The sequence below is a fragment of the Ceraceosorus guamensis genome (genome assembly GCF_003144195.1).
Source record: "Ceraceosorus guamensis strain MCA 4658 unplaced genomic scaffold IE81scaffold_4, whole genome shotgun sequence".
In the NCBI taxonomy this organism is placed as follows: Eukaryota; Fungi; Basidiomycota; class Exobasidiomycetes; order Ceraceosorales; family Ceraceosoraceae; genus Ceraceosorus; species Ceraceosorus guamensis.
Genome location: NW_020289999.1, coordinates 449,364 through 469,700, shown reverse-complemented (window position 1 = coordinate 469,700; position 20,337 = coordinate 449,364). Strand labels below are relative to the sequence as shown.

At 57.0% G+C, this 20,337-nt stretch overlaps 7 protein-coding genes across 7 annotated transcripts; 3 read left to right on the top strand and 4 right to left on the bottom strand.

The window, feature by feature from the left end:
* Positions 1-39: 39 nt before the first annotated feature.
* Positions 40-1,590, top strand: IE81DRAFT_344598 (hypothetical protein; the record flags this gene model as incomplete). Its single annotated transcript, XM_025515827.1, has 1 exon — positions 40-1,590. One exon carries the CDS (start codon positions 40-42, stop codon positions 1,588-1,590), a length of 1,551 nt encoding a protein of 516 aa, XP_025372864.1.
* A 231-nt stretch (positions 1,591-1,821) lies between these two features.
* Positions 1,822-5,092, bottom strand: IE81DRAFT_166520 (hypothetical protein). The gene is made up of 3 exons (XM_025510580.1): positions 3,750-5,092; positions 2,595-3,672; positions 1,822-2,490 (listed from the first exon to the last, which is right to left on the bottom strand). The coding sequence occupies exons 1-3, from the start codon at positions 4,851-4,853 to the stop codon at positions 2,054-2,056; spliced, it is 2,619 nt and encodes an 872-aa protein (XP_025372863.1). The 5' UTR covers positions 4,854-5,092; the 3' UTR covers positions 1,822-2,053.
* Positions 5,093-5,379: 287 nt separating this feature from the next.
* IE81DRAFT_320002 (pali-domain-containing protein) lies at positions 5,380-7,952 on the bottom strand. Its single transcript, XM_025512891.1, has 3 exons — positions 7,581-7,952; positions 7,199-7,495; positions 5,380-7,115 (listed from the first exon to the last, which is right to left on the bottom strand). The coding sequence occupies exons 1-3, from the start codon at positions 7,780-7,782 to the stop codon at positions 5,653-5,655; spliced, it is 1,962 nt and encodes a 653-aa protein (XP_025372862.1). The 5' UTR covers positions 7,783-7,952; the 3' UTR covers positions 5,380-5,652.
* Positions 7,953-9,626: 1,674 nt separating this feature from the next.
* Positions 9,627-11,032, bottom strand: IE81DRAFT_166486 (hypothetical protein). Its single transcript, XM_025510579.1, has 4 exons — positions 10,283-11,032; positions 10,069-10,193; positions 9,785-10,001; positions 9,627-9,720 (listed from the first exon to the last, which is right to left on the bottom strand). Exons 1-4 carry the CDS (start codon positions 10,785-10,787, stop codon positions 9,683-9,685), a joined length of 885 nt encoding a protein of 294 aa, XP_025372861.1. The 5' UTR covers positions 10,788-11,032; the 3' UTR covers positions 9,627-9,682.
* Positions 11,033-12,122: 1,090 nt separating this feature from the next.
* Positions 12,123-15,955, top strand: IE81DRAFT_166466 (hypothetical protein). The gene is made up of 5 exons (XM_025510577.1): positions 12,123-13,308; positions 13,387-13,833; positions 13,911-15,241; positions 15,316-15,461; positions 15,532-15,955. Exons 1-5 carry the CDS (start codon positions 12,320-12,322, stop codon positions 15,889-15,891), a joined length of 3,273 nt encoding a protein of 1,090 aa, XP_025372860.1. The 5' UTR covers positions 12,123-12,319; the 3' UTR covers positions 15,892-15,955.
* Positions 15,956-16,234, bottom strand: IE81DRAFT_166467 (hypothetical protein). The gene has a single exon (XM_025510578.1). It carries the CDS (start codon positions 16,199-16,201, stop codon positions 16,019-16,021), a length of 183 nt encoding a protein of 60 aa, XP_025372859.1. The 5' UTR covers positions 16,202-16,234; the 3' UTR covers positions 15,956-16,018.
* Positions 16,235-17,073: 839 nt separating this feature from the next.
* On the top strand, positions 17,074-20,327 carry IE81DRAFT_166455 (hypothetical protein). The gene is made up of 2 exons (XM_025510576.1): positions 17,074-17,824; positions 17,910-20,327. The coding sequence occupies exons 1-2, from the start codon at positions 17,189-17,191 to the stop codon at positions 20,148-20,150; spliced, it is 2,877 nt and encodes a 958-aa protein (XP_025372858.1). The 5' UTR covers positions 17,074-17,188; the 3' UTR covers positions 20,151-20,327.
* Positions 20,328-20,337: the final 10 nt, after the last annotated feature.

Here is a 20,337-nt window from a genome sequence, read left to right as displayed (position 1 = left end):
CCCGGCTGCCTAGCACTATCGTGTGCATCCACCGTCAAAATGAACAGCCATCACTATTCTCAGCACGCATACAACAGCGCTCCCTCATACGGTGCACAGCAGGGATACTCAGCATACAATCAGCAAGCTGGTCATCCCCATCCTAGCAGCGCCACCTCGCACTATGGCCAGCAGCAGCAGCAGCAGCAGCAACAGCACCATTCCCAGCAACATGCTGGCCATGCAGGACACGCGCTCTACGGTCAGCCCACTCATCATTCCCAATCCTCAGCTCCGATGCACTACAGCAGCTATACCGGCACAACCAACTCAGCCACCCCGGCCGGCTCCGTGCCATATGCGCATCACGCTGAGATCAATCAGCACCACGCGATGAGCCACCCACACCATGCTCAGCAAGCTCAGCATTACTCTGCTCATTACGAGCATCAGCCAGCTGGCAGCTCCCACCAGCACTTTCACCATATGGCAGGCGTCAGCGGTATGCCTGCACCTAGCTCAGCAGCTCAAGCTGGTCCAAAGGCCAAAAGACGGCAGGTGAAGAACGCTTGTGTCAATTGCCAAAAGGCTTGCAAGAAATGCGACGAAGGTCGACCTTGCTCACGTTGCGTCAAGTACGGTTTGACCGACAGTTGCCAGGACTCTTCGCGCAAGGAGCGCAAGCGCGGCATCAAACGCGGCCCGTACAAAAGACGCGCGAACGGATCATCGGAGCAATCTGGTGGCCATCACCAATCACGCAGCACGGACAGCTCTAGCGGCAACGGCCGTGGTAATAACGACATGTCCAGAGGCAGCTCAGACAGCCAGCACGCTGGTGAAATGTCCAGCAGGGCCTTGGATCCCAGCACTAGCTACATGTCCAGTTCCGCCTACCCAACTTCAGCACCTGGCACCATCTACCGCGGAGCGAGTCAGCTCCCACAATCGTCTATGAACGCCCCATCGACCTACGACAGCTCACCAAGCCCGCACATGTATGCGCGAGAAGCCCGGTTGCAACTGCCCTCGAGCGTCTACGATCGTCGCACAGGTGTCGAGTCCCACGACAGCACCGCTACGGCGCACGCTCATCAGCACGACCGAAGCACCTCCACTCCCATCGGTACCATTGGCCGAGCCACGGGCTCGAGCCCATTGATGCACGCTGGCGGTGCGCAGGGACACTTGCCCTCGTTGAGCTCGAGCGCAAGCTCCCTGGCGTACGGTGTCGCTCACCGGCCCCAGCTATCCAGCGCCTCGTCCAGCGGCTCAGGCTCGCTCTTCTCGCCGCCCACACTTTCGAACATTGCTGGCCTCGGGGGCGGCGCGTCCCAAATTTCGCCTCGTCTACAAAACACCTCCGAGTATGTGCATCACCCACCTCCTTCGACCATGGCAATGTCTGCGACGGGCAGCGCTTTCATGAACTCGGCGTCATCAAGCATCAGCTCGCAATTTCCTCTCCAGCTCCCTCAACGTGCCAAGTGGTTCGAAGAAAGCAACCCTCAGCAGTCGCACTATCCTGCCCCAACCACGTCCAGCCTTGGCAATGTGACGTCGTTCGAACTGGCACCCATTAAGCCACGTAGCTACCTGGGAGCTGCTTAGGTCTAAGACGCAAGCAAGGACGACGCCTGTGGACCCAGGCTTGCTCCTCACCCGTCGAAAGCTCTTGCGCTTAACCCTGAGCTTATTGTAGCTCCCGCCACGCGTTGCACTTTCCCATCATTCCATGTATGCCACCCACTCTATAGCCTCGCAAAGTAGCTGCGCAACCCGTCTTCGCCTTCTCCGCCCGCTTGCGCTCATTCCCCCCATCCCAAGTCGCAATTTTTCGCGAGCCGCTCCTCCGCCTGATGGATTTCGTTTGCAAAGTACTTGTCTATCTATGCTCGCCGACCCGCACCGGAAACCTTGTACTACCTACGCCTCTCGTACTGCAGCTCCCGCGCAAGTAAATCAAATGATGCGAATTGCTCCCTCGACGTATTTTCAGCTGCTTGAGCGATCCGTTTCTGTGAGCGTGACGCATTGATAGGCTTGTGAGTCCTTGCGTAGCGCAGACCGACCATCATCCAAAAATCTCGCGATCCAAGTCGCCCAAGCTACGCTTTCTGCTCTCGCGCGCGTTGAGGCGCAACTCCACATCGCGCTCGCTCTCCCACCTCCTGCCCTTCTTGCGTCTCTCTCCGAAGCTCATCTCCACTTCGCCAGTCTTTGCCTCTCCCTGCTGCGAGCTCGTTGACTGGTACTTTGGATGCGCTGCGACAATGTCAGCTCCGATAGCAGCAGCTGAAGAGAGCAGCTCCTTCTTGATCTTTTTGCCGTGCGCGTTGCGCTGTTCTGAGCGAGGGATGGGAGCTCGAGAGGAGGTGTCTGCTGCTGGCACCTTTTCTTGCATCGCCTTGACGGACGGATGAGGAAAGAGATCTCCCCAAGAAGCTTTGCGAGCATCGTGATATGCTTGTCTCCCTGCTGACTTTGGTAGCGTGAAGCGAGAGATGGTGCCTGGTGCGCGCGATCAAGGGTGAAAATGTCGACATGTGAGACGAGGAGCCTTTGCAACAAAAACAGAGAAAGGAGAGACATCGGTGCTCAGAACATCCTCTCACCTTCAGCCATACAGGCATCAAAACATACATGTCCTCCCTTCTTCAGCGGAGGCAACACAAGTCGTGGCCAGTAAAACGCTTCTCTCCTCATAGCCTCTTCATCCGCGACGCTAAAGTCCTCCTCAAGGGAGCTGAGCAGCTCCTGCTCCTCCGCTACTTCGTCGCCAGCTATTCTAGCCCTCGACAAGCGCTGTGCCACTATCTCGGTCTCTTCCGCATCTTCTGCCTCGACATCAATGTCGCGGAAAGCAACCTCCGCAGGCGCAGAAGCTGAACGTCCAGAGAGCTCTTTGAAAGCGGAGAGGATCTGGGCGGAGCTGGGCGCGTTGATCTCGGCTCCTTGTGCAGCTATGAAGGCGTCATTGCTCGCGAATTGCTCTGCTTCTTCGTCCTGCACCTCCCTTTGAATCTCGTCATCGTGCTCCGCAAAACTCGCAGAGTCTTGCCACACGCCCTGAGCATTCGCCTGAGCCAGGGCAGCCTTGAGAGTCTCTTCGTCGACCTCTTCGCCTGCACGGGTAGCTTCTCTGCGCATGGCTGCCTCCAGAAGACTTGAAAGCTGGCTCCGATTGGAGGCGCTCGACTGCAAAGTGGTGTCTCCGGCCCCAGCCTCGATCTCCGTCTGAGCCTCTAGGACGCTGGAAAGACGAGCGGCAGGATCTGCATCTTCGGAGGATGAAGGTGCGGGCGCGCTCCCTTCCACGACCACATCTGTCGGAAGGCGACTGGGGCTCCTTCTCAGCGCTTCGAGTATGCCGACCTTTGTTCTGTGCGCATTGCCCGCGTCAGCCACCAGCTGAGCTTCTAGATTTTGAGACGAGCCCAAGGTATCCGTTGCAGGAAGCTGAGTCGCGTCTTGCGCAGTTGTGCGCTGAGGTCTAGGGCCTCTGGCGACGACTACGTACGAGTATCTGCTGCTCTCCTCTTGCCGCTTTCGATTACGGGCCACCCAGAGCGGAAGGGTGGCCCGAGCAGGAAAGGCGCAGACTTGCAGCTTCGACTTGCCACGAAAAGAAGAGTTGCCGAGAGGTGGTGGCTGAAAGTCGTGCAACAGCGGGCAGGGTCCGTCATGTGGGCACTGCGTCGACGGAGGATGACCGCAAGAAATCAGAGAGAAAGCATCGAGTTGGGCCAGCCATGTCCACGGAGACTCACCGGCGCCACGACGTGCGCACCTGATGCACGTCCGGTCTCCGCGTCCTCGCCATCTTCAGCAGCTACATTTTCGCTCCTTTGCGCATAGAACTTCTGACCGCCCAGCATAAGCACCTCATCTTCGTCAACATTGGCCGCCGCACGAGGAGGGTCGTTGCCAAGAGCCAACAGTTCTTCCCTTGCGCTGGCCACGCACGCGAAACCTCTGTGATCGCCTTCTTCCACAACGAGGATCATTTGTGCTCCGGACTCCCAGACCTTCCTCAGCAGCGCCGAGCGAGCATTGTCGCTAGAAAGCGCGCTGAGAGCATATGGCAGGATGGCGAGCGTATTTGATGGGGCAGAAGAAGAGGTCGACTCTACAGCAGCATCGAAACTAGCTTCTTGCTCCTCCTCTTCCGCATCCCTAGCTGCTCCGCGCTCACGTCTTCCAAACGCCTGCGCATGGCTTCGGGCGGAAGTAGTGTGGAAACGAGCCTTCTTTTCTTCTTCGAGCCTTCTCAGCGCGTGATCTTCTGGCAGATCGCGCAGCAAGCTGGAGCCGAGTCTGGCTAGCGGACCGTTGGTGAGCCCATCGAACCTCTGTACAGCACCTGGCCAAGCATTCTCCACCGCCCACAGTCCTTCTCCGACTCCTGCATTGTAGTCGAACACGCTTGCCGGAGTCCATCCGAAGGGTCCGCCTATTCTAGAAGCCAGATCTTGTGTGAGGGTGAGCAGTGTGGCATACCTCACCGCGGAATCTGCCCCTGCAAGGTGCGAGTGAGCAGACAGAGCGCCTGCTCTGCGCTTAGATCGAGAAGAGATCGCTTCTGGCGTGGCTTGTCTCCAACCGGCTATGGCTTCTGCAAGATCTGACGGAATAGCAGCGGCTCTCTGAGGAGACAATGTTCCGAACCTCGAAGCTCTGCTCCGCCTCCTCTCTCTCGAGCTCAATGTAGATGCGCCACTCGTGCTCGCTTCCTCATCCTCGGTCATGTTTACGCGTGGTCCGAGAGCGAGGGCTCGTGGTGAGGCTGATGGCGCTGTGATTGCCGCTGCTGCTGCTGCATGTCGAGCAGAGACCAGCGCAGCCGTCATCATCTCCTTCTGAGCGGCAGACATGTTAGGGCCGCAGTAGCCTGTTGCGGTGATTCGAAGCACCGATTTCCCCAAGGATGTTTGAGCTGAATGCGTCTCTCGAGCCCTGGAAAATGCCCTGCACGACAGAGACTGCCCGCTGTTGGATGACTGTGGGGAAGATGGCGTGAATGGAGGAAGGTGGACTTCGGACTTGGTCGACGAGCAGTCGCTGGGGATGTCTGCTGCTCGCCCTCCGAACCTTCCAATTTTCTCACATTCAAGATTCCTGACGAGCAAATCCCCGCGCGCAGCTTACAAATTCGAAAAGTCAGAGCGCGGAGCGCGCGGGGCGCAATGCAATTATTAATCACGAATGTTGTAGAGCGCAGTTACTAGTGGGCATATCCGCGGAGTTGCGCACTCCCACAGCGATGCATCCGCGCTTTGTTCGGGATCCTCGCGCTCAGATTCTTGATTATTCTTCCATTGCCAATGATTGAAGCGCTACACACAAGCAGCCAAAGGGTTAGTCTTGCGCGACGACCGTCAAGCCAAGACAAGCCATAGTCGTAGAAAGCACGTGTCATCATTGCACATAGTACAGGATGGGGGGGGATTGTCGATGGAAAAGGGGACAAAAGAGGTGTAAAGATAGGTAGGCCACGAGCTGAAGAAAAGTGGTTCGTGATCGCGCACATCAGTCGATGCAAAATTGTCCATTGTGGAAACCCCGTCGTGTATTTCCAACCTTTCACCCGTGCGGCAATCGTGAATGCCGAGGGCTGCAACCTCGGTCTCGTACCAAGTAGGTGCAGCAAGGCTAAGCTCCCTTCCTAGGCACTCAGTACCGTTTCTCTTGCCCATACTGCTGCTGCCCCCGACCTCCATATCCATCATTATAAGCGTTTTGATGAGAATAAGCTGCGTGGGCATTACTCTGATGTTGCCCCGGTGCTGCGTGAGAGTCCTGATGGTAGGCCGACTCGTACCCAGGCGGTCCATGTCCGCCATCTTGATGGCCTTCATACGCATCTCCATGCTGAGCGGAAGTATACGTGCCGGCCGCATCGTATCCACCATATGGGTCCGCCTCTGCTTCTCGCTGATTTTGATGGTGTTGAGCGTGGTGCTGTGCGTACGCAGCTTCAACAGCGGCTCTGTGCGCATCATCGTGTGCCGATGCGGGACTCGTCACCATATCAAAGTCGGTCAGATGCGAAGGAGCATGTGCATGACTCGTTTGCGACTTGGCTGCTGCTCCAGCCTGCAGCACCGCCAAGCCGAATCCATCATCGCCTGCAGTTCCGCTAGCCTGTCGCTTATCGTCGCCGACAGGGATGGTCGGCAGGCGCCGAGAACCTTGAACGCGGGATGGCGAGCGTCCGGTACTGGCACCAGCTGCGTAATAATTTTGATCCCGACTTGGAGATACAGCATGACCATACTGTGCCTCTGCTTGCGCGTCAGAGGCGCCGTAGGTGTTTGATGGATCCCTGTAGCTCACCGTGCTACCCGCCCTATCGGGCATGCCTCCAAATGTTCCTTCGTTGGGGTGCTGAGCGTTGGGCCATGCGGAAGTATAGCCCGCATCATCCATGGTCGGCTGCCGACGAGTGCTTTCGTACGCAGCGTAGCTAGCAGCGCCAGCAGCAGCGCCGGCGGCCAATGCATGACTCATGCTACCATCGCGCTCAAGCCCGTCTCGGTAAGGTTGTGGTCCCACACCGGGCGTGTACGTGGGCTCTTGATAGTGCGATGCAGCTGCTAACGAGGGCGCCCGCTGGGGCGGCGGGGTAGAGTGGGCGCCATACCCCGCCATGCCAGGATTCGGCACATCGCTGAAATCTCCTCTGGGTGCAGAAGAGTGCGCGTTCGGTTGCGCGTAAGCGTGCGTTGGCTCGTTGCTTACGTAGCCATGCTGATTGCCATAGCCCGAGTACGGATCATGGAACTGGTGTTGCTGCTGCGGGTACGGTTGGTAGCCGTACCCATTCGCATGAGAGGAATCTTGATGTTGTTTCAGAGGCTGCTCCTCTTCGATCTCCTGCTCGTACACCGCAAACTTGGGCAGGGAATCAGACCCCGCAAGCTCCTGTCGCCGTTGTCGGTCTTGCTCGGCTCGCAGAGCGTCCATGCGCATTCTCTCGCCGTAGTTGTCGCCGACAAAGCCACCATTGGGGCCAGGCTGGCCGTAGCTATCTTTGAGCTTATCTTTACGACCACCCTTTCCACCGCAACAGGCCCCACAGCCGAATGCGCAAGTGGACAGGAACAGACAGACCCACGCTGCCAATGTCAACCATACTGTGGCATCCCGGATGCCACGAATACGCGTCAGATGGATGCGTAGAAATGCCAGATATCGTGGAACGTGAAGTCGAACTCACAAGCAGCGCCGAGCGAAGCTGAGCCGCCCGTCGACTCGATTCTCTTCTTCGCAATGATGAAGAGTGCGCAGTCCAGGCCAAATGCAAGGACTGTGATACCGGCCGCGAACCCAGCAAATAAGCTGGAGCAGCAGCCCGTCGAGTACGTCCGGCATAGGCTGAACAGCCCGAATACGAGCACTATGAGCGACGCAGCTAGGGCTACTGGATGAAGGATCAAGGTGTACGTCAGACCCTTGATGACTGTACTGCTCCAATTCTCTGGGACGAGATTGGGCACATCAAAGATGTCCGAGTCTGCGTATATGTCAAGGCGCATACGAGGGATCAACATCAGCCTGGACGATCAGCCTCTCGAGCGACGAAGCCTAAAAACCCTCACCAAAGCTGTAGCCCAGCCTTGGACTGCTGCAAGTATTACCGACGCAGGCCCCCAATGTTCCTAGTCGAATATGCCTATTCGATCCGCTCGCTGTCGCATCCAGGAAGCTCAGACTCTTGATGACGGGCGTAGAGCAGGTGGCCAGGGCGAGGCAGATGACTGCCGCCAGTACCAGGACGGTCCCAGGCAGACCCGACCTCATCCTGGCCTACAGATCTCGTCGATGCAGGGAGGTGTGAGCCTCGAAGCGGAGGGAAGGGGAATGTTGATGATTAATGCTTGATGGCGACAAGAGCACGCCGTATTCAGTGCTGTTGTGAGCTTGATGGGCGAGGACCGCTGCGATTGGAGAGGATGGTAGATGTTGCGATGAATGCCGTTGCAGCAGCAGCATGCAGCTGCTGCTGCTGTGTGGGTGCAAGGTATAAAGGCACGCGCGCGGAGGCGCGTATGCATGCAGTCTGATGAGTGCGTGCTGCTGGGTTTCGGCGACGCAAGCGAGAGGCATGCGGCGAGGGAGCGAGGCAGCGAGCGCAACGGGGGCCGAGGTTGCTTCCGCGCCCACCCACAGCAGCTAGGCTGCTGGGGTGGAAGGGTCGATCCCTTTCCCTTTGCGGATCAATCACGAATCACGAATGCTGTGAATGGGCGCGCTTGCTTCGAGAGGAGGGAGGTGAGAAGCACGCGTACGCGCTCACGAAGCAAGATACAAGGGGATTACGATGTGCACGGTACCGGTACCCATAGGCGACATTCACCCACAACTGATTCGCGATTCACGATTGTGATCGAGTGATCCGTCGCGCTAGCTTTCGTACAAAGGCGGCGGGCGCACTTGCTCTCAAAGCACAAAGCGTCCCGTCCTTCCACTTCTCAAGGACGCGCGCGCCAAAGTGCCTCCGCCCCCCTACAACGCATGAAGTGCAAGATCCCAGTTTTCCCACTCGTCACTGTGACTGTTGACTGCCCGAGGTATGAAAAGGCGGCAGGTGGTTTGCGCCGTCCACGGTGCGCATCCACGCACCATCTGACGGTCTCTCCACCCTCCCCCTATGCCTAATTGGTGTTCACGGTTTCGAGCAGACTACAGGGCGCAAGAAAAACGGCGGCACTCGAAAATCCGGCGAATTCCTCTTTCTCCGGCTCACTCATCCTTTGCTCATTCGAATCCACCCTGACTCATGACGACTGCTGCAGAGCAATAATATGTTGCATCAAATAACGAACCACAATCTACAATCGTCAATAATTGAGGGGCCCAAGCGCGTATGCAGTGCGGTCGTCTGATTCTGACTTTGTCATGCAAATTGATATTCCGGCGGTCCTTCTCAAGAGGGCTCAAGCTCCCCGCCGCTATAACAGCAGCACTTCATGCGCATGCGAATGAAGATATACCATTCACAAGTGCGCCCGAATATGAGTGGTTCGATCGAGAGTGATCGAGCGACTGCCCTGGGCGATGAGCGAGTCTCCCTGCGCGCCGCGACGGGATTCCGCGGCGCTCTCTCCCAAGCGGTGTCGGACTGCAGCACAGCCTCATCTCGTCTTCACCAGCACCAGCAAGCCTGCACATCTCCCAGCTACGCCTTTTTCTGACGCGACCATTTGGCCAAACTTTTGATGTGGCCGCTTGACCGAGAAAGAGCCATCTCGAATGGTCGCTTCGATTCTTGTTTGTGTTGGATGTGCCTTGGACGCAAGCGGTTCGAGTGGTAGTCGGCAGGTATTACATGCGCATCCGCTCATGCACGATTGGTCCTGGCCGATTTGGAGTGATGAGGGAGTTCAATCTTTTCGATAATTCCCGGCTCCTTGCTTTTCAAAGTACCGCGCCTGCTTTGTGCTGGCAGCTCGGAGCCGATTTGCCAAAGCTCACGTCGCTCGCCGTCCTAACGTCTTCGCCGCGATCTAAGTGCATGGCTCAGCATGGCAGGCGCTATCTGCTCACTGTAAGGCTGGACGCAACAGAAATGGCTGCAGAACACTACTAGTGAGGGCTTGGCTGCTGACTCCCAGCTGGGTGTGTCCTAGCTGAAAGAAGCTGCCTGCCTACGGCGCGACGACATTTGACGAGGTTGTGGCTTGCGTCGTCTTCCGGAAGCCTAGCCGACCATGGACCTCTTGCGACCCCGTAGGCGCACTGTCATCGAAGCGAATTTTCGTGAGTCAGCTAGAAATAGGTGTGGGCTGTGCACTTGACTCACCTTTTTCCAATGTTCGAAGAATCTCTGCGCTTTTCAAGCCTTTCCCCTTTCCTTTCCTGATCACGTCCGTTTCCGTAAAGTACGTGTCCAGTATCTGAGTGAAGAGGTGCTCCGAGCCCGCATGAGTACTCGCAAATGCCCGCTCGAGGACGTACAGGTCCACCGCTCTGTCTTCCGCGGAGGAGGACTGCGAGGTCAGCCCAAAGTCAATGAGAACCTGCGGTGGAAGGAGAGTCGGTCACGGCGCTCAAAATTATTGCTAAGTGGATCGGCGGAGCACCCACCACTCTGCCCAGCATGCCAGGCTCTGCCTCGACATAGATCATGTTGCTGGTCGTCAGATCGCCGTGTATGATATCCGCAGCGTGTAAGAGCGCCAGCTGACGTCCGATCAAGATCATCACTTGAGCTGTAGATCGGAGAGGGAAACGCATTTAGGCGCCTTGTGAGCCTTTCCGCGCCGATTGGGCGCAATGATGTTCGCCCCGAATAGCTCACATTGCGTCCGCTCATCCAGAGCTTCCGATGCGGCGTCTGACAGCACGTGCTCCGAGACGGTATGTGTGCTTTCGCTCTCCTCTTCCTCTTCTCCTTCATCTCCTGCACCAAGACATCTACGCACTGTCCGTCCCCGAATCTGCTGCAGCCCAATGACACCTTGAGTCTCGTCTACAAATCGCAGAGCAGGCACATTAATCCCATCCCTCGCCGCTCTGAGCAGAGCTCTGGCTTCGAGGCTCGTGCGGGAGGCGGTGAGGTTAGCGCTCAAAGACGGATGTCTGTACTTCTTTGGGAAGCGATGCTTGATGATCAGTTGGTCGGCGGCTGAACTTCCAGCGATCGAGCGCGGACTGCCTGCAACGTCCTTTGAGTCGTCGAGCCAGGTGGTGGTGCTGGAAGGCGGAGTGTAGATATAGATGCGCGCTTCGGCTCCTTGACTGAACAGCTCCACATGGGGCGATTGCAGCATCCGAAGGGTCGGGGCTTCCACGCTGACGGCCATGCTTGCAGCTTGAGAAGAGGCAATAGGGTGCCCTGGTACTGTGTAGGCGTGGAGCTTAAGAGTGCAATACTCCTAAGGTCTTCTTCAGAGATGCTAACATTGAGTAGCCTAGTCGTGAGTAGAGATTCAAGTCGGGGGAGCTCTTGATTTGCACTACTGCAATAGAAGCGCTTTGGAGAGGGAACGAGGTTGCCTTTGCACCCTATCAGACTGGACGTGCGAGTGGCAGAGGAGCGTGAATGATGAACTGTCGAATCGAAGAAGCTTGATCGCTGTTCATGATGCGAGCCAAAAGCTTTCGATGAGATCGAGCGTTGAAGTCACGAATTTCCACGGTCACGTGCCCCACTGCCCACCTCCGCGGAAAGCACGCCGCGGAGATCACGGCTGCATCATGCTGATGCTGCATGGCGAACTCGTGACTCAAGACCCACGACTTGCATGGCCGGCGGCGAATGATGATGATGCGTATAGCGCAGCAATTAAGCAGCAGCAGCAGCAGCATCATCTGCTGCATGTAGCTAGATGCGATGCGATGCGCCAAATCTTGTCTCAGCCCCCATCAACCGGCCCTCTGATGCTGCTATACAGACGCCTATACCGCTAGAAAGGCGCAAAGAAAGGCGAGAAGGTTTTTAGCCTCGTCCACATCTCTCTGCTTGCGATTGAGGGCAGCGCGATCAAGAATCACCGTGAATCTGAATCTTGCTCATTTTCACCTCGCGTCGAAGTGTCGATATATAGTGATCGCCCCGCAGCACAGCACACAGCACACGCGCACGCTCTTGACTCTTCTGCTTGCCGTGATTTGCTGCCATCTTGCCATGACTGCGCTAATCCGGTCAGCCAGCCAAATCGTCCACCAACGCGCTGCTCATTTCGCCCGCGATGCTTAGTCTGATCAGGAACGGCTGGGCTGTGCTCCGTGCAAGCGAGTAGTCACATCACTCACACTAACACTCTGACTCAAGACTGCCTTCCGCGGGCTCGTACGCAAAGTGTCTTGCTGATATGGCGGTGTCCTCATTGCGGTCTGGCTTCCACTCAGCCTCGGATCTCTGCTCCTGTGCGCAAATAGTGACAAATCTCTATCGATTACTGCTGCTACTTTGCGGGCCGCGCTGCGCGTCCACTTCATATATCGTTCCTTTCATTGCTTCTTTCGAACAAAGTATACGTGCAGACGCCTCGGCCCACGCCTTCCTTGTTTGACTCGGCCTCGGTAAGACGGCCCCTCAATCAGGGAGTGCAGTGCGACACATCGCACCCTTCCTTGCAAGGCTATCGTTACCGCGAGCTTGCGAGCGCTGTTCAGCGGCCAGGTCACTAGACTGCATTGACCGCCTTGCTCCTAACTCTCTCCGCCCCTGCAGATCAAGGGGACCTTCATCCTCGAACGCTCTGCGGGCATATCCGATCGCCTCTTCTATAAAGTCTCCACAAGCTGCACTGCGGGATTTTGCACCGTTTTGCATCTCTTTGGGACCCCATCGTCTCCGAAACATCGAGCCCGCCAACTCTCGTTCAACAATATGCGACGTTCTTTCGAGATGAAGACTAAGGCGTTGCTGCTGAGCATCGCGCTGCTGGCTCTGCTACGCCGCGATGCCTTGCAGGCAGAAGCCAAATCCAAGGGATTCGAGAAGCTGGTAAGCAGGTCTCTGCCACACGAGCGCGCTGCTCGAGCGCAGCAGCTCGAATTCGCGAAGAGGGACGACGGCGCTCCTGTCAGCAGCGAGTCCGTGCTGCAGCGCGGTGCGATGAGCCGCTCAAACGCGTCGCCTTTGGTTGATCGCAGGGTAAGCGAGTCAACGAACGGTCCATTCCACGCCGTCGAGCGCAAGTCTTTGGCCTCCGATTCGATCATCTATCAGCGCGAACAAGCTGAGGAGCTCTTCTCGGAGCGCCGCGAGAACGAAGATGAAGTCGTGCTACGGGCAACTTCGGATGAGGAAGAGTCGCTTTTCGATGCGAAATGGCTTCCTCGCGTCGACTCCGTCGATCGCGTCACGCTCGAAGCTCGTGTTGCTGATGGCTTTCAAGAGCTGACCCACCGCTTGGAGAGCGGCTTGTTCGATGAGCACGTACACAAACGAGCAGAGACCGGTGCTGATCAGAAGAAGCCCAGCCTTTTGAGTCAGGAGGAAGATGAAGGATATTCGCTAGTTGACAAGAATACAGCTCAAAGCGGCACCTCCCCAACCAAGTCGCAAGCGAAGCCCAACGACGGTTCGGCAGAATCCGGGGAAAGCGTGAGCCCAAACGCTGAGCCCGCCAAGCCCACCAATGAGAAGGCGAGACCAGACACTGGGAAGCAGTCTGGCAAAGGGGCTCAGGTCGGTCAAGCTACGACAAGCGAGAACGCAGTACCCGAGGGCGCAAATGGGCAGCCGATCGACCTGACGAAACTTGTAAACCCCTTCATCGGTACTGGCAACATAACGTACGGCAACGTCTTTCCAGGCGCGAGCGTACCGTTTGGCATGGCAAAGCTCGGCATCGACCTTGAGACCTATGCACCGTGAGTCTAATTTCTGTGAAGAAGGCCAAAGCATTGCCTGCGACAAGCCTCATACTCATCAGCCACGCCCGTCCTTAGCGCCGGCTACAATGGTAATCTGGATGCTCCCGTAAGGGGCGTTTCAGTTCTGCATGACTCGGGCACGGGCTCCTCTTCAGGATCCTTTGGCCAATCCGAGTCAATGGCAGTCTTCTGTGAGACATTTGCCACCTGTCCAAAGACGCTGGACGAGCGCATGCGGAAGAGGGTCAAGGGCAAAGACGTTGCTCACCCTGGCTACTTCAGCAGTCAGCTCGTCGATGGCGTTGTCATCGAGGTGACCAGCACCCGCAGAGCGGGTCTTCAGCGCTGGACCTTCCCGAAGGACAAGGTCGCGCAGGCAGGATACAAGAAACCCACCATCGTGTACGACTGGACCAACGATCTCCCTGGCACCTTCCGAGGAGGACAGATGGACTTCAATTACGAGCAAGGTCGCGTGATGATGAATGGAAGCTGGGGCTCATCTTTTGGAGTCAGCGGAGCGTGAGTACGGTTGGGGGGCTAAGAATGAAGACCAGTGCAGCGAATCTCAGACGCGGACCGACTTGACGATTTCACAGTACTTGGAACGGCTACTTTTGCTACGACTATCTCAACGAAGGCAAGCAGACGCTCGCAAAGGCTGGCATCTGGGCAGGCGACCGTTTCGGCCAATCGGTCGTCACTGAAGGGCTGAAACACGCACAACAAGTCCGCAGCGAGATCGGTGGCCAGCCAATCCAGGCCGGCGCTCTCGTCTCCTGGGAAAAGACTCCCACTGATCAGAACGGCAATCCGCAAGTGCTCGTGAGAGTCGGGGCCAGCTACGTCAGCGCGCAACAAGCATGTCGCAATGCCGAAGAAGAGATTCCCAGGTTTGACTTTGAGGCTGTGGCCAGCGCTTCCAAAGCATCGTGGAACGAGAAGCTCAACCGAGTCATTGTCAAGACGAACAATAAGGATCTAGCTCAAATGTTCTACAGCTCGCTTTACCGATCCTTCGTCAGTCCCAACAATGCTACGCTGGAGGGACAAGGCAAGTACCTCAACACCCAAGCGCCCTACTTCGACGGTCTCTACTGTCTTTGGGACTCTTCGCGCACTGCATTCCCCTATCTTGGCTTCCACAGTCCTAGAGACTACGCCCAAGTCGTCGAGACTATAACGGATGGCTGGCGAAAAGACGGCTTCATTCCGGAATGCCGTGCGAACAATGTTCCTGGTCTCACTCAAGGGGGTAGCGATGGCACGTTGGTCTCGGCAGATTTCCTCGTCAAGTACGCCAAACATGCGAAGGATCTTGGAGTCAACGTTGAGGACATGTACGCCGCGCTGCACAACGATGCTTACTCTACCCCGGCCGAGTGGAATAGCGGCGGTCGACAGATCAATGTCTACACACAATACGGATACATTCCCTTTGCCGTCTTTGACGCTGTCAGCACAGGTCGGCAGACTCGCGAGTGTTCCAGAACACTCGAGTATGCCGTGAACGATTTCGCCATTCGAAATGTTGCGAAGCTCACGAATCACGGAGATGTGGCTAAAGATCTTGAGAAGCGAGCCTACTTCTACAAGAACTGTTTCAACCCCGACCTCGAAAGCATGGGCTTCAAGAACTTCGTGGCGAAGAGACGCATCGACGGCTCGTTCCCCAAATCCGATCCGACGGACTGCTCGCCTCTTGACACCAACGAGACTCACGCTTGCTCCCTGCAGCAGAACAACATCTTTGGAGTGTACGAGTCAAGCAGCTGGGAATACTCCTTGTATGCCCCTCACGATTTTGCTGGCTTGATCAAGCTCCTCGCTAATGGTAACAACGAAGCGTTCATCAAGAGAGTAGACAAATTCTTCGATGCCGGTCTGTACCTTGCTGGTAACGAACCCAGCTTCCAGACACCTATAATTTGTGCGGTCAAATTCGCAGTGTATCGCGATGGAGCTTTGCTGATGCTGCTATTCCGCTTGCGTCCTTCGTCATAGATCACTACGCCAATCGTCCAGACCTGTCCATCGATCGAGTCAGACAAGTGGTGTTTGAAAACTTCAACACCGGCAACGATGGTATTCCTGGCAACGACGATAATGCTGCAATGGCGACGCTTCTGATGTTTCACCTGAGCGGTCTGGTGAGTGATCTGCAACGAAGCCCCTCTGTCGGCCGCGGGAGTTTCTAACTTTCGCGCACGGTACCTTCAGTACCCCATTCCCGGCACGCGAGAGTTCCTGGTGCTCTCGCCTTTCCTCGAGTCGATCCTCTTCAAGAACGAATTGCTAGGCGATGCGCTCATCACCGTTGACGGCTTTGATCCCACCTCGCTCAAGAAGAAAATTCCTCAAGGATCGCGAGCTTACGTCGAGAGCGTCACTATCGATGGGAAAGTGCAAAGCTCGCGCTGCAAGATCATGTTCCAGGACATTTTCCCAGAGCGAGGTGATGGCAAGACGACCAACATTGTCATCAAGGTCACTGCGGATCGAGCCGCTGCGAACAATTGCGGAAAGAATGCCTCCGATCTGCCTTCTTCCCTCTCTACTGGAGGATTCGACAAGCTCTAGAAGCTGTGACGAGCCTTGCTCTCCGATTTGCTCACTCGCAATCACATTGCCTGATCAACACACTCGCCTTCCCTTGATGAATTTCACTTCGGCATGAATGAGAGCTGTGAGCGATTTAGCCTCGGATCTATAGACAGAAGATTCGGCTTGGAGAACTTGCTGTGTGCCAAGTGTCAATCGCTGATTGGCTCGCCAGGCTCGCGTGGTGCCAGTCACTCTGCGATCGCTTCGAAGACAGTCGGTGTACCGTAAGAGTTAGCAGAAGCCATTGTGGGGTTTTCGTCATACACGAGCGAGTGAGGAGGCGCATAAATGAGCTGACGGGAAGAGAGGGATGATCTTGATTACGCAGCGCGGCCTGCCTGCCTATAGCCTCAGCTAGCTGATCAATCAATCAATCACGAATCAATGATCAGCAGCTTCTTCGCAGCATCTGCAACCCTCGACCTACGTACGCCACGCACGCTCTTGTTCGGCCGAGCACAGCCATGCATCCACGGCAAGAGCGTGCAGCATGCAACAATTAACAGCATAGACGCGCAATTTGGCGCGCAAATCCCATCAGATCTTGATCGCGCGCGCGTGCGGTTTTTTTTTTATCAGACAAGGAAAACTGCTGGCGCGGCCGCGGCGGGTTGGAGGTGCGCTCAGCAGCAGCAGCCTACCAGTCAAGAGTGTGAGTCACGAGGTGCATGTGAATGCATCAATCAGCAACGGCCACGACTTGCGCTGACTGCACCAGCCAAAGCATCAGACTCACGCACGACTGCCGAGCTGAAACGGAAATGCAGTCCCCACCGGCCTGCTTTGGCTCTCCTTTTCGAAGACGTTGATCCACCTCTCTTTCTTCCTTGCCTCTGCCGAACTCTCAAGCCCAAGTCGACTAGCGTAATCCTCCGTCGTGACCTTTTCCGAGGAGGTGGTCTGCCGCGTGCAAGCCTCACAGTAGCACGCAAGCCTCGGAAAGTGAAGGGTGGGGTGTGCCGCACGCTTCCATCGAGCCAGCAACGAGCAGAGCATCTTCGATTGAGAACCATCATCCCGTACGTGCGCCGTAGCATCAACATCGATTTGATGCAACTTTTGATGCACCTGAGCACCTGCTTCGCTTGCAGCAAGCTCGCAACACCCCCCAACTTGGTCGAGCAGCTTTGCGTGGAGCCTCGCGTAAGGTAGCACCTTCGACCTCATAGCTTGGTAATCGTCCACGACTGACGTCGCCTTTGTTAGCTACACCTCAGTAGGCAATCTTGAGCTGCAAAGTCACCCTCTGTCGTGGCAAGGAGTTTGCTGCATCATGTCGAAGATCGCACCAGCTCCGGCGCCCGTATCAAGCAGCAGCTCGTTGGGCAACAGATCCACACCTATAGCGCCTGCTCCATCGCACAGCACCAGAGCGGTTCAGCCCGCCGTGCGCAGCCGCATCGCCATCGCACCTTCTCCTGCACCCTCGTCGATTTCAGCGCAAAGCAGAATTGCTGCGTCAAAGAGCCTGGGCCGCCCACTGCAGGCAGCTCGACCAACCTCTCAACGTGTGGCACCTGCCCCGTCCCCTCACGCGACGCCATCTCAGCCTATCAAGATCGCCGTCAGACCAAGCTCTGCCAACATCGCCCGTCCCGTCGGGTCGGCCACAAGCAATAGGCCCACGTCGAACGAAGATGGCAGCGCTTCATCGTCTCTCGGCTCTTCCTCCTCCAGTCGCGACACTCCAGTGACCCCAAAGGATGCTGGGGATCACATCGCCAGGCGGTCGTCCGCTGCTGTCGAGGATGACGAAGAGGAGGAGGATCTGGATGAAGACGACGATTTCGATGCGGAATCGACCATCACCGATGCGGTGATCAAGCGTACGCTTCAACCAAGCAAAGCGTGGGTGCTTCCAGCTCGCGCCAAGCCTGGTCGCAAGCCTAGCGATGACGAGCCACCTACAGTGAGTGGTCGCGTTGGAAATTGTACGGCGGACGGTACGGGCGACGTCGGCTCACTGATCGCTGTCCATCTTACATGTATCGTAGAAGCGAAAAGCGCAGAACAGGGCGTCGCAGAGAGCGTTTCGCGAACGCAAGCAGAACTACATTACATCGTTGGAAGCAAAGGTGGCAGCATACGAGGCTGAGGGAGTTGAGCATGCCGTCGAGCTGCAGCGCGTGGCAAAGCGAATGAAGGAGGACAATGATGCTTTGAGACGTCACAATACGGAGCTCAGAGGTCGAGTCGACGTGTTGGAGCGTCAGATCAAGGCGTTGCTGGATCAAAAGGGCAAATCGTCGTCGACGACGTCGTCGACGATCGGTTGCAAAGCCCCAGAACACGAGTCTGGCGCATCATCAGTCAGGCTCAAGCGGCCCCTCCCTATTCGCAGCACCGCAGGCAACAGTGCGGCGGACCGCAACGCCGGCAGAGCTGTTTCTGTCTTGGGCAGCGATGCTTTGTTCACCAATCGGCCCAGAAGCGACTCACGCTCAAGCATCGTCAGTCCTCAAGGCCGACCCTCACCTTCGGCGTCTGGCTCAACTCTGACAGCGTCCACTTCCCGTGGACCAAGTGATAGCGTCGCCAATGCATCATCTAAGGACGTCAGAGTCACGCCAGCCTCTGCTACCCCTTTGCCACCTCCGTCGGAATCTGTCGCAGCTAGTGTAGGCCTGAATCGTGATTGCGGCTTCTGCGCCGATAACGGGCCATGCCCGTGCAAAGACGATGTCCTGGACTTGACAGGCGATGACGAGGAAGATTTTGCGCCTGCCAAGCAGGAAGCACACGGCGATGAAGAGCCAAGCATGGACGTCGATGTCCCGAACTGTTCCACGGGCCCATCTGTAACCATCAAGCAGGAGCCGCTCGAGGAGAACGAGTCGCGTATGCCAGAGACTGCAACCTCCGCGCGGCGGCCTCAAGCCATCAGTGTGAGCTCTATGCTCTCATCCACCTCGATGGGAGCTCACCGCAGCGCAAAGCTTTGGCCGACAACTCCAGCCTACAGCTCTGGGCAATCTCCAGCGGCTGCCGCGGCGCCTCTCGCGCTCCGAGCAGCACCCCCGAAGCCACGTCTGTGGACAACCACCAGTCCTGCCGCGCATCCCCCCACCGGCACCTCCTTCTTCCCAGCGCCACCTTTAGTCACCCGCACTCCGACTACCGCTACAGCGTCGCCGGTGTTCCGCCTGCGGACTGCGAGTGCAAGTCAGGCATTCAGCAATGTTTGTTCGGGCGATCCGGCCAACTGCGGGGCTTGCTCCACAGACCCAGCCTTGGCAGCTTTCTGCGAAGCCGTATCTCAGAACGCAATGACACCCAGCGGAGCTGAGCTAGGCACGGTCGTTTTGGATGCCGGCAATTCCGTGCCCTTGCGCAACATGCGTAGCACGCATGTCGCCACGAAGGCCCTACCTATCGGTTCCAAGCATCAGCGCCCTGTCCTCTGGCACACCGTGAGCGGATCACTTGTGCCCAAGCATTCGGAAGGACGCAACACCACGGCTCTCAATCACGGCAATCACGCACTCCCTGGAGGTCCTAGGTCCGCACCACTGCCGTCGCACCGCCCTCACTCCCACAACGCCGCGCTTGGACAGCAAAGCATTCCGGAAGCATGGAACCAAATTCGATCGCATCCGCGCTTTCAATCGTGGGGAGGAGGCCTAGCGTTGCTAGCCGATGTCGTCTCGGGGAGAGCTAGCGGAGCGCGTGCCAATGAGTCCTCTCAGCAGCCGACGTCTGGCTTGTCGACCAATACGCGCCCAGATAATACCAGGCGAGCCTCGCGATACCATCCTTCCAATGATCGAGGAGTGCGCCGCCCGAGCGTGGAGATCGAACAGGCCGACCGATCGAGTAGCAGCATCAGATCTTTGGTGCGTGGTCCAGAGTCTAGCACGCGTGGAGAAGAATCGAGCAGTCGGCCGCGTCTTTCTCCCCAGTCGCCAACCTCGCCAACGTCTCCGTCGAAGGCCATCGCGAGCACGGACGATCGTCGATCAGCTCTGTCGACGCCTCTGCGCCTTGCGGCCTCGAACACGACCACGCCGCCAGAGCGATCAGAAGGGAACGCAATGGAAAAAGCGCGAGAGAGGAGCGTCGAGGAGGATAATGAGGAGCGTGTAAAGAGACGTCGATTGTGGGTCGATAGCGATCGGGTGGAGCAGGCTTTGGCCATGCTTGATCGTGCAGGTGGACAAAGTACTCCCGCAGCCACTTCGAGCGAGACGGCTGCGGAGGCGGGCTCTGCGGCTTGCCCCTGCCCTTGGTCCCGATGATCTACAAGACATAAAGCATCCGCAGGGCAGGCCTTTGTCTGTAGCGCTGGCACAGCGCCCAATTGTACACTTCGTCAGCTCTTACCCCTTCCTGATAAGAGCTGAATATTTATCACTTGTCACTAGAGAGCTCGCAAGGACGTTGGCTGTAGCAGATGCGAATCGCGTGATTCCATTTGGGCAAGCA